The sequence below is a fragment of the Baudoinia panamericana genome (genome assembly GCF_000338955.1).
Source record: "Baudoinia panamericana UAMH 10762 unplaced genomic scaffold BAUCOscaffold_15, whole genome shotgun sequence".
In the NCBI taxonomy this organism is placed as follows: domain Eukaryota; kingdom Fungi; phylum Ascomycota; class Dothideomycetes; order Mycosphaerellales; family Teratosphaeriaceae; genus Baudoinia; species Baudoinia panamericana.
The window spans coordinates 750,367-762,391 of NW_006911271.1; the positions used below are offsets into that span (position 1 = coordinate 750,367).

A 12,025-nucleotide genomic window follows, 5' to 3' on the forward strand; every position below is an offset into this window, starting at 1 on the left:
CATGCCGCCGAATGAGCATGTGCGATCCTAACATCCACGCAAGCGAACAATCAAGCGTACACGATTAGGACCGTACAACGCGAAGAACACGACCGCTAGCGTTGTTGTGGACAGCAGTCGAGGCTTTACGGTCTCCAGTCACGCACCATGTCGGCAAGCTCGCAGTCGCCAGAGCAGCGCGAACTTGCCCTCATTGACAAAGTCGAATTGCGCATCGCCCTGGCAGACTCGGACGCCAAGCTAGAGACGATCCTCAAGACATATTTGGCTCCGCTGCTCCTGAAGCTTGCGTCCGAACACAATAGTGTCCGGCAGAAGGTAGTGTCCGTATGCCAGCATGTCAGTACACGGATCAAGCCTAAATCGATCCAACTACCGGTGGCAGCATTGGTAAAACAGTTTAAGGAGCAACAAGGTTCGCTCGTTCGCTACTTCGACCTTGTATACATCCAACAAGGCGTTGATAGACTTTCCACAGTCCAGCAGAGGGAAGTGTTACCACTCCTTCTGTCTGGCATTTCTGACAGCGGAAGTCATGCGCCACAGATTTTCAATCTCATGCTGAGGTTGTTAGAATCATTTGATCTTCCACCACGCGGGAGTAAAGATGATGGAGAGCTGCGCAGTAAGTGCGAAGTCACCGACAATGATGCGAATTTTCTGGCTACCTGGCTGGGCAAATTCATGTTGTTCGTACCCAAGAAAGGTACATCGACCATGTGTCCTGGCCTCAACGCTGAGGACTATGCGTTTCTCAATTTACAGGGCAAGGAAGGTCTCTGGCACCCTGCTGAAGGTGGACTCAACTTGTTAAGAACGAAGGTGCTTGTTGCACGGCTGTTGTCGAGCGGACTCTTCCACGACGAAGAGCGCTTCTTTCCAGCATTGTTCGCGTCCGCAGACGCAGCATCAAATTTCAGCGATGTCGGAGACGACATGCTGAAACGAGTTCTCCCTGCAATCAGCTTAGAAGATGAAGCCACGGTCACACGCTTGTTCGGACTTTTCTTTGGCGAAAATGGTGCCGTGAGGGTCGCGGCGCCCCTACGCTTGAAAATTTTGGGTCTGCTGAACAAGTCGGAGCGGAGTACCACGTTCTCGAACTACATTGTGAAAATTGTCGAAGATGGCATAGCTTTACATGACATTGACGGCGAAGATGTTGTAATGTCCAACGGCCCGCCAAGGTAAGTCATACCCATGGAGACAGTTCGCTGGCGGAAGCTGAGTTTCCACAGAGCGCTCTTTCCACCAACGCAATGTTCGATAATGTTTCGCTGACGACGTCGTTGCAGTGCCACTGCCGGCAGGGAATTGACGAAGCTCCGCTCAGCTATATTCCAGTATGTGAACTTTGTTGCGCGACACGGCTCTGAAGATACTCTGCACGCCATAGCACAGAAGGTTATCTTGAGTCTACGTGATTTCATTGAGAATCAGGGCTGGCCGAATGTTGGTCCAAACGAGGACCTTGTATCTCGTGGCTATGGCTACGAAGTCATTGGACTGCTTGCCAAAGCTGGACCACGCGCAATCCTCGTCGAGTCTGAGCATCCTACAATGGACTTATTGCGATGGCTGCTTGACTCGCTTGCACGGGATACATCTGGTAGCTCCATCATTGTGAGCATTGAGGAAGCACTCTCTCACGTTCTCGGCGCCCTCGCACGCATGCAGCTCAGCTTGGCAGAGCAAAGCGTGTTGGAGGATTTGCTCATCGACCAGTTAGAGCAATCTGAAGATCTGGGCAGTGGCAACCGTCTGAGAAGCACGAGATACGTTTCCGTGCGTTTCGCGAACCGCTGTCTCCCGTACCACTCCTCCAAAGCTCGCTGGATCGACATACTGGCTCTGGGTGCGACCAGTGACCGTGCGGAGGTGCGTGAAGAAGCCGAGCGCGGACTCAGTCCGTACTGGTATCGCATGCTGAACGGATCCCCTGGCGTGGTTGATGCGGAGCATGTCTCCTTTCCAACGTTTGAGGCGATAATAGCTCAGTTCTTTCGAGGACATGTCATAACCGAGAAGCGTAAGCCTAAGATGGTCGTACACCAGACGATGCGGGCATATCCGCGCAGCTTCGACCACATGACCGCTTTCGCCCGACGCATTTTGTATCGCGAGGCTGTGGAGCGGCATGCTTCCTCACCGAGCGTGGATACCGAGTGGGAGCGAAGGGTGGATGCAGCGGTGGAAAGCGATCCAAAGGCGCGGGATGCTGTGAAAAGCTATGTACGGGAGTTGTCCAGGAGCTCCTCGAATGCCGTCGAGATACTCCTGTTCGCACTTTTCGAAGCAGTCATGAGTCCTGTCGTCGCGGCGAGTACTCCAGGAACCCTTGTCGACTTCCTCGCCGTCTCACCCAATGCGCTCACCGAGCAACTTGCACAGGATTGCGACCTGCTGACAACGAGATTGCAGGGTGGCACACATTCGAGGCGGACAGCAGCAGCGCATGCATTCGGCATACTATGTAGCCATCCAGCGGTTGATTCTTCGAAGGCTCGAGGTTTGGTTGAGAACCTGCTCGACGCAATGAAGGGTTGGGAAACTGCAGTCGGAGCGGCAGTTAATAGTCTCCATGGAAAGATTCTCGCGCTCGGATTCTACTATAGCCGTGCTGCTGTTCGTGGTCAGTTTCCTGACAACGACCACCACATGGACCAATTTAAGGAGCACTTAGTGAGTATCCTGATTGCTTCGAGAGACAAGGCTCTCCAGGAGGCCTCACAGATCGCACTCGGGCAGCTCTGCATGTTTGGGGCATTGTCGCTGGATAGCCTAAGTGTTTTAAGGAAGCCGAGATCGATCGTTGACAAGCTCTACGAAGCAGCCAAAACAGGCAACGAGACAGCGGTTCTGTCGATGGGTCAAATGTCTATGATCTTCCCGGAAGCGCCTGAAGAAGAAGCGGACGACGATCTGACATACCTTACCGAACAACTGCATAAGCTGCACGAGTTGCGTGAGGCGGAGGCGCACTTCTCTGTCGGCGAAGCCTTTTCATGCCTCGCGAGCGGCTGGCAGTCCACTGCGCTTACCACGAAGCTTGATGTCGAAACCGATGTACCTCAGAGTCCAGCTCGATTGAAAACACTTGGTCGCGTTATGGACCGCTTCCTAACTGATTGCCGAAATACCAAGCCGTCTTTGAAGAAGGCTGCGGTCATGTGGCTGCTGTGCCTCGTGCAATTCTGCGGTCAGCTGCCCGATGTTCAGAGCCGACTAGCTCAATGCCAGACAGCGTTCAAGCGTTGCTTAGGCGATCGCGACGAGCTTATACAGGAGACTGCCTCACGCGGTTTGGGTTTGATTTACGAGAAGGGCGATCGCAAGCTTAAAGACGACCTCGTGCGCGACCTTGTATCCTCCTTCTCTTCGGACCGGCAGTCGCAGTTGGCCGGCAATGTTTCGGCGGAGACTCAATTGTTCGAGCCGGGAGCGCTGCCTACGGGAGATGGTTCCGTCTCGACCTACAAAGACATTATGAGCTTGGCGTCTGAAGTTGGAGACTCCAGTCTTGTGTATCGATTCATGTCCATGGCTTCATCGAACGCCATCTGGTCGAGCCGCGCGGCCTTCGGGAGGTTCGGGCTCAGTAGCGTGCTCTCAGACTCCAGCGTCGACGGCTACCTCGCCAACCACCCCAAGCTGTACCCCAAACTGTACCGCTACCGCTTTGATCCGAACAGTGGCGTACAACGGTCGATGAATGACATCTGGAACGCCTTAGTCAAAGACCCAACAGCCACTATAGACAGGTATTTTGACGATATCATGGAAGACCTGCTCGACAGCATCCTTGGCAAAGAGTGGCGAGTGAGACAGGCAAGCTGCGCAGCTGTAGGTGATCTTGTGCAAGGCAGACCGCTTCAGCGCTATGAGGGATACCTCGAGCGGATCTGGACGCAATGCTTCAGGGTACTGGACGATATCAAGGAGTCCGTTCGCGCTGCCGCGGCCTCATTGGCTAGAGTGCTGACGGGCATCTTACTGCGAGCCTTGGAAGCCGATCACTCGTCCACGAAAAATGCGTCAGCGATGTTGAAGCATGTCCTACCATTCTTACTGTCCTCGTCAGGCATGGAGTCCAGCGCGAAAGAGGTTCAAGCCTTCTCCGTGCACACTCTGCTCGAGATCATCAAGAAAGCGAACGGAGCGACTCTGCGCCCGTTCATCCCAGAGCTCGTAGAGAGATTACTTGGCTCGTTAAGTTCACTGGAGCCAGAAGCTGTCAACTATATCCATCTGAACGCGGCAAAGTACAACCTGACCGAGCAGAAAATCGATGATATGCGGCTCTCCAGTATCCGTTCGAGCCCGCTCATGGAAGCAATCGAGCGCTGCTTGGACTTATTGGACGATTCTGCAATGCAGCAGCTTCAGCCAAAGCTCGAAGGCGCCATCAAAGGGGCTGTCGGTCTACCTTCCAAGGTTGGGGCGAGCCGAGTTCTCGTATCACTTAGTACTCGACGCGTCGCTGTCTTCCGCCCATATTCCGACAGCTTCCTAAGACTTGTCGAGAAGGTCGTGCTCGATCGGAATGAGACGGTCTCCGGCTCTTATGCGGTGGCCGCCGGCTATCTTGCACGAGCGGCAACGGAGAAACAAGTCTTGCATTTAATAGCGTACACGAAGAAGCTGTACTTCGAATCTGAAGGCGACCGAGAATCTACGTTACCTCGGAGGAGCTTGTCCGCCGGCGAGATCGTTTACGCTGTATGCAAGCATGCCACCGACCGATTCAATGCTGCTGCGAGCTCCGTATTACCTTTCGTCTTCCTGGCAAAGCACGATCCGCATGAGCAGGTGAAAGAGCAATTCCAGAACGCCTGGAATGAGACTGTGGGAGGTTCGCGAACAGTAAGTGAGCTTCATAACGTACGCTTCGGACCTCCACGCTGACACCCCAGCAGGGTACGATCCTTCCTGCTCCCCTGATGTGTCTCATCAAGCACGTGCTTGCCGTGGGAACGTGATGAACTAACTGTCGATGTCAGTGCTGCTCTACCTGAGAGAAATCGTTAACCTCAGTAACGCATATCTTGAGTCCCCACAATGGGTACTGAAGCATACGTCGGCGCGAGCCATAGCTGACGCCGTGAACATCACTGCAGCTTTGGAATCGCACATGACACAAGAGACTGCCGAGATGATCTGGCCTGCACTAGAAAAGGCATTGGGCGGTAAGACCTGGGAGGGCAAGGAGGTTGTCCTGTCCGCGTTTGAAAAGTTTGTCGAGTCCGCAGGAGCCTTCACTCAGAGCGACTCGGTGGCTCAAGCCATTGTCAAGGTGCGTGCCACATATGTGCGTTCGACTCTGGTATCCATCAGCGAGCATTGTCGAAGCGGCAGCCATCTTGATACGGCACGCTGTGAAACGTTACTGATCGAAACCACTAGATTGCCTTGCGTGAAGCAAAACGTCAGAACACCACCTACAAGCCGCATGCTCTGGAATGCCTAGGCCACGTTGCCACAGCTATTGACAGCGTCGACATGAGCATCGCAGTTATGGACATAGTCGGACCACTACTAGAAAAGTCGTTCGACGATAGCCAGATGGAGATTGATGATGGTGTAGCTGAGAAGAAGACGGACGATATGTAAGTGCTGCATGGCGCTGCTGGAGCAGACGGGGAGAAATTCTGCTGATATCTATGCAGCAGGCAGGCCACAATTGCATGGGCGGTCGAAAGCCTCCTCGCTTCGATCAATCCTATGCTCCGCAAAGGAGATGCACTCAGGCATACGGTCGAGGCAGCACTGAGCACGGTAGCCAGTATCCACGCGCCAGCCGCATTTGTTCGGCGTCATACCTACATCGGGCTAAAACACCTGTGCGAAAGACTGCAGGCAAGTGGTGAAGGTGGATGCATTGAGGTTGCGAGTGTCCATTTGAAGGCACTGCTGATTGGGCAGGACCCAGGTAGCGAGGCTGTCTCCTTACTCAGGGCAGATACTCTTGTTGCCGTTACAGGGGCGTCCCCGTTATTGGCGACAACCATGCGAGCGGAGATACTCGCGCTATCCGCCATGGAGAAGTCTGCCGTGGTTCGAGACCGTCTCTCTGCGGCAGCGGCGGCGCCGCCCGCACAAGGCTGATAACGTGCTGTACCTTCCACGTGGCCCCCTCGCAAATCGTTTATGCAGACGGCCCCACTGCGCGCACTTTGTTGAAACCATACCCAAAATGACGCTACCGGGGTCCTAGCGAAAGATGGCGCTGTTCTCGCCGTTGGCGTTTACTGGCGCACTAAGGACACAAAGACCCTTGGCTGCTACCTTCCATCATCGGCTAAGTGCAGTAGAATGGTTGACATCATTTTGGGCAATCCATGCAGCTTCTGGCGTCCGCCTAGAAGCACGCTAGATTTTCCCGAATTCGAGCTCTGCGTGCGCTCTTTAACCGTCTAGCCAATCAGGTGGGACTCCACTGAGAACGGCGGACCATGAATATGCTCCGTCGCTCCGCTGTCCGTGTGCTGATTGGAGCCATCACCGGGTATAACGGATCATGAATATGCTTCAGCGCTTCGCCATCTGTGTGCCCAGTTGGAGTACCGAATGCGCCATGCCAAATCCAGAGACACTCTAACATGCGAAGGATAGACGCTACTGTCCGTAAAGCTGCCATCATCCCAGTCTGCCACGCGAGTTTGGTCCACCCTGCACAAGATGCTCTTGTGAAACCGAGAATGACCCCGCGGATCGACGCAGGCTTCCGTATGGTTGCAATGTCGCTCCCCTGCAGGAAGCCTCGAAACATGGAAAGGCCCTCTCTCCACACAACTCGGTCCTCACCGCATCCCGAGACCAGCTAACGACCGTTTGTATTTCCGTCAACTTGACACTTGATGGTGCTGTGTCGCACGGCTCGTTCGATTGCAGATTACTTGCATCTAGTGACGGCTGTATTCGGAAACCGCACGTGCTGACCGCCGACGGTTAGGTGCCGGAGTTGGGTCCAGTGCTCCCGCCCGCGCTGGCGCCTTGGTCACGGAAATTGCCTACATGCATGCACGATGTGCTGGGCGGCGTCAGACTCAACAAGTGGCTCCATCTTATGATATCTGCCGGCAGCAGCCAGTTCGCACCTCGTGGCCGCCACCAGCGCAACTGCATTCTGCTGGGATGATGGCGTCCCGCCACTGCGTCCGCAATACTACCCTCGTGAGCTAGAGGACGTTCCGGGCCTCGGGTCAGTCGCAGGCTTCCTGCAAGTCTTCCAACTTTGCTCCGCATCCACGGCGATTCGGGTGACAGCTGTGTCGAACACACTGCCGCCAAATTGCACCGTTTAACTGCCTGCCTGCATCAGGCCCATTTTGTCTACGCATGAGCGCCCGCCATACCGGTCTGTTCTCCCTCAGGTCTCTGCTCCGTCCAGCTATGTGGAGTCGAGTATGCAGACTCCCTTATTCCCTTTCCCTTCATACACATCTCGGAGTCCCTCCGCCAGATGCCGTGATAGTCCCGAGAGTTGCTGAACGTCTTCCCTTGGTGGAGCACGCACTTCCCAACATTCAGGCTGTGAGATCATATCACTCTGCTATTCATTGATCTTTATACTAGTCAAGCTTATATTAAACGTCTTGTTCAATGTCTCGTTTCCAAAGCGAGCCGTGCCCAGTTCGACATGCAAGATCGCAGCGAAGCGTCAAGTTCACAACACCGCAATCCACTACCAACGCTTGCACCTCGAGCATCTCGCACAACATCCTCGCGAGGTCGCCCAAACTCGATAACCGGTAGGCCTGGTCGCTTATCGCATCGATCCCGAGCGGGCTGCTGGACGTGTCGTGGACGGAAGGTAAACGCCCGTCCACTTAGCTCCTGCTTTGCGCACCCTTGGCTAATGATAATAGGTGAAATGTGACGAGGTTCAGTAAGCATGCCGCCATTCCTACGGCGAAGATACCAGCTGATAATGCTCGACGCCGCCAGTCCGAGATGCGGTGTAAGTGCAACGCGTCGACAACCAAGCAATCGTGCTGATACACGAATAGCCCTGCAGTCGCTTAAACAGAGATTGCGATTGGGAACACCGCTGGAACGTACGTCAACACTATCGTGCGGTCAGGTGGAGAACCAACTAATTACCTGTCAGTTCACCGATGCGACTCCGAGTACTCAAGTCAGATATACCAACGTCACAACAACTGGAAACCACATATGGGATCGTAAGTTCCAAATCAACAGCGCGCAACCAATCTCGCATTCTGGGCCGTTGGCGGAGCGCGCAAGGCTGACACCCAAAGCAGCTGAGGCACGCTCGGACTCTAACTCAAGCCCACGACCGCACCAGACCGATAACCTACCTCCCTTTGCCAGGTTGACCACGGACGAAGACCGGGAGCGCAAAGCTGAGGGTCGCCGCCCGGGCACGTACTCAGTCATTGCGACACCAGACAGCTTCGCGGATCTGCCTGAATATGTCTCCTCAACCTCGCCAGTACGTCGCCGTCCAAGCGTGCAGTCTGGCTCAGCCTCCCTAGGCAGCTCTTTCTCTTCTGATCCAGATACGGTCGTGTTAGAACGCTTCGAAGAGACTCCGGCACAAACACCGCTGTCCTATCCGACTAGCTCTCCTACGCGCCGGCCAAGTGTTCCGGAGGCCTTCCACCGCCTTTCGATTACGTCGCCGCCGACGCTGTCATCGCTTACATACGCGATGGCACCCCTCGATCGTGGACCAAGCGCCGCTGATGAGCACCTCCTTACCAGATTTCGACAGTACATTGCAAGACGCCTTACGCAGCCAAACGTGGCTAGCCTCGTCCATAGTTCACCTCACGAGAGCTCACTGTCGGACCTTTTCGAGATCGAAGCAGCACGCTTCAAGCCGGTAAGTCCATGCTTGCTCGACGGCCTACCAGCCAAATGCTTACTTCCAGGCGAAGCTGCACCACGCCATCTGCGCATTAAGCGCCCTCAACCTATCTTACAGAGGTCGCTGCTCCATGGAAGAGGCCCTGCAGCATTATCAGGATGCTCTCTCCATCGTCGCGACCCCTACCAGCCCCGATGACTTACACTCCGACGGCGTTTTCCTTCGACACTTTTTGCTGTTCATCTACGACATTTGTGTGCCCATCGAGACCGACGGCACCAGCGACGTGATGTGGGTGCAGCATCTCAATCATCTTCGGTCCATCGCTATAATAAGACATCAGCGACTAGGCCGAGAACCTCATGGCTACCTACTATGGTCCATCTGTGAGCTCGACACCTACGCCTGCCTGCTTGGTGGCGGCAGCTGCGAGTTTGTACGACCCATTGCACAGCAGAATATGCTCCCTTCACTGGACCAGCAGCTTCCGAGAGGCACCACGCTATCGAGCGGAACGTACCTGAAGTACGAAGATGATGCATTTTCGGCGATACAACGCCTTGACGAAGGTGTCCTACTACATACAGTCAAGGTAGCTGAGCTAGCATACCAATGTCGCCAAGAGGCGGCAGCGTTGACTGGTGGGATGTCTCCAACCAAACATGCACGATGGCAGGCAAATGTTTCTAGACTACAGAATGAGCTGCTCAACTTCTGGGCGCGTTCGTATCCTGAGTTCCTCAGTCCAGAGTCGCCGCATGCAGGTCAACACTTATCGAACGAAGTACGATACGTCTTCGAACATGTGAGTGCAGGGAGTATCAAAATGCGGTGGCTACTGGCTAATGATACCGCAGGCTTATGTGCTTTACCAAGCCGCAGTGATCTACTCTCGAACATCGATGTTCCCAGCGCAGCGTACCATTCCCATGGCAAACCAAAGCGAAGTGCATGCAGACACTGAACGTCGATGCGTCTCGGTTCTCGCGCTAGCATCTTCACATTTGTCAAATGGAGAACAGGTTGGTGGTACACTAATGGCGCAAAGGCACTTCGTGTTTCCAATCTTCATGGCAGGAGTCGCTACTACGCAGCCGGACGTCAAGATTCAGGCCATTGATGTCATTAAGGTCATGGAGACCGGCGGCATTGGACAGAACACGTACCGCACACGGCAGCTCCTTCTTGCCGTATGCGAAGAGCAGAGGCGAGTCGCGAGCATAGGCGGGCGCATGGAGCAGGTTGATTGGTTATTGTTGGCGAAAGAGAAGGGTTTCAATCTTGTCAATTGCGGGCTTTGAGAGCATTTCTCGCCTAGCATTACGTAAGTGGTGGCATAGCGTGGCGCTTTGGAGCCTCAACGAAACGCTATAAGCGAAGAGCGAGGGAGTTGCTGTAGGGAAAGCTTTTCGTGCGATGCTACTTGCATTCGGCGTATCGCCATATACGACATTAACGATATCGATGACGCGTCAGGCCTCGCTTGGCCGACTATTTGCAATCTGAGCACGGATGTCTGGCGCAGGACCGACCCATGCTCGATCAAACGCCCATCATACATCTTCTGCTTCGACCCGGCAGAGCACCTCTTCCAGAAAACCTTCCAGCATTCCCTCCACGCCGTCACCCATACTGACCGGCGCGACACTGTCCCAGTGGTCGATCTCCCGGAAGAGCTTGGACACCCTGGCCATGCATTTACGAATTTGATCGTGAGTCTGTCGTTTGAGTGCCAGGTCTTCCGGCGAAGGTGTTGGAACGCCGTTTGCGCCATTGATGCGGCTTGATTGGGAAGTGTTGGCCTGCTTTTGTAGCAAGCTGAGCTGGTAACTCCGCCGATGGAGCGCCGCCTCTAGGGCTGGCAGAACTACAGAGTTGAGAGCTGTAACGGCTTGCTCTGGGTGTTGGAGCTGATGCTGAAGTTGCTGCTGGGATGGCGAATTATGGTTCGGCCGCGCATGTGGCGGCAATGTGGTCTCGCGCGGTGGTGCTCTCAATGCCGGATTACCTTCCGTCTGGGACCGCTGCTCGCTTGGTAATTGATGCGGTAAGGGTCGTGCTGTGGATCGGTCAACTTGTGGCGCCAGATCCGGCACGGGCTTTTGGTACAGTGCGTTTGAGCTTTGGCTGTTTGTACTTTGTCGCTCCTCTGACGAGAATCGAGGGGTGATATGACCGTCTAAGCCAAGCACCCCAGCCGCTGGCGACGTCGCGTGCAATTTCGGTGGGGTTGACGGTGTGTCTTGGATCTGCAAGCTCTTCATGTACTGCGACATGTCACTGGCAATGCTTTGTTGCAAGAAGTCATCGTTGAGTAATCGCGGCGATAGCGGAGTAGCAGGAGGCTTCGGTGATTCCTCGACCTCCTCCCGCCGTGGTGTTCGCGCCGCAGGCTGCTGAGATGCCACCGGTTTACGTGTCGGTGTCTGTGGTAAAGGTATCTTCGCCGCTGCGCTAGGTGAAGGTAGGGGCTGAGTGAGCTTGGTCGGTGAAGGTGTGTTCGGTAGAGGTGGTGGGCCCATTCCGCCCTTTACCGTGCCACGGTTGAAGTTTTCTTCGCCGTCTTCTGACAAGTTCTCCTTGTTCGAAACTGATCGTTTGGTGGGTGAGGACTGTACGTGCGAGCCTCGTGCGTTCATGCCGGAATCGTTCATTGCTCTGAGTCCGCCACCGTTTACGCGCCGACCGGCTGGTCTTACCGTACCAAAGTCCCAAAGATCTTCGTCCTCGCTGTTGCGCTCGGGCGAAGCTTCGCGCTCATAGTCGTCTTCGCGATCCTTTTCGCTGCGGCTGGTGGCCTGCCATCGCTCGTGCCGCTCGATAAGCTCTGTGAGGTATGCTGTCCGCTTCGCCCTCCGCACCCACGGATGCTTGAGTAGCTCTCTCGCACTTGGCCGCTCCTTCGGCTCCTTGCGTAGACATCGGTGAACGAAGTCTTTGAACTCTCTACTGAAGTTGCCTTCCAGTGTCGGTGCTGGGTTCTTTGGAATCAGAAACAGCACCTTCATGGGATGTATGTCGCTGTATGGTGGTTCACCTTGTGCCAACTCCAGAGCGGTGATTCCAAGAGACCAGATGTCGGCTTTGTGGTCGTAGCCAGATTGCTTGATAACTTCCGGAGCCATCCAGAACGGTGTGCCGACGAAGGTATTCTTCTTCGTCATCGTAGCGGTCAGCTGTCCGGATACACCG

The 12,025-nt window shown here is 54.8% G+C and overlaps 2 protein-coding genes across 2 annotated transcripts; both read left to right on the plus strand.

The window, feature by feature from the left end:
- Positions 1 to 147: 147 nt before the first annotated feature.
- BAUCODRAFT_80415 (uncharacterized protein) lies at positions 148 to 5,467 on the plus strand (the record flags this gene model as incomplete). The annotated part of the gene is made up of 3 exons (XM_007683332.1): positions 148 to 1,169; positions 1,296 to 4,867; positions 5,001 to 5,467. The coding sequence occupies 3 exons, from the start codon at positions 148 to 150 to the stop codon at positions 5,465 to 5,467; spliced, it is 5,061 nt and encodes a 1,686-aa protein (XP_007681522.1).
- Positions 5,468 to 7,326: 1,859 nt separating this feature from the next.
- Positions 7,327 to 10,633, plus strand: BAUCODRAFT_39585 (uncharacterized protein). The gene is made up of 8 exons (XM_007683232.1): positions 7,327 to 7,813; positions 7,869 to 7,888; positions 7,948 to 7,960; positions 8,010 to 8,057; positions 8,111 to 8,183; positions 8,265 to 8,848; positions 8,904 to 9,638; positions 9,691 to 10,633. The coding sequence occupies exons 1-8, from the start codon at positions 7,640 to 7,642 to the stop codon at positions 10,132 to 10,134; spliced, it is 2,091 nt and encodes a 696-aa protein (XP_007681422.1). The 5' UTR covers positions 7,327 to 7,639; the 3' UTR covers positions 10,135 to 10,633.
- The last annotated feature ends 1,392 nt before the right edge of the window (positions 10,634 to 12,025 follow it).

Excerpts from the sequence above, each read along its gene's own strand:
- BAUCODRAFT_39585 (XM_007683232.1), top strand. The coding sequence starts at position 7,640 with ATGCAAGATCGCAGCGAAGCGTCAAGTTCACAACACCGCAATCCACTA. Across the intron at positions 8,058-8,110 it reads ATTGGGAACACCGCTGGAAC|TTCACCGATGCGACTCCGAG; the intron begins GTACGTCAACAC and ends ATTACCTGTCAG. Across the intron at positions 9,639-9,690 it reads TACGATACGTCTTCGAACAT|GCTTATGTGCTTTACCAAGC; the intron begins GTGAGTGCAGGG and ends ATGATACCGCAG.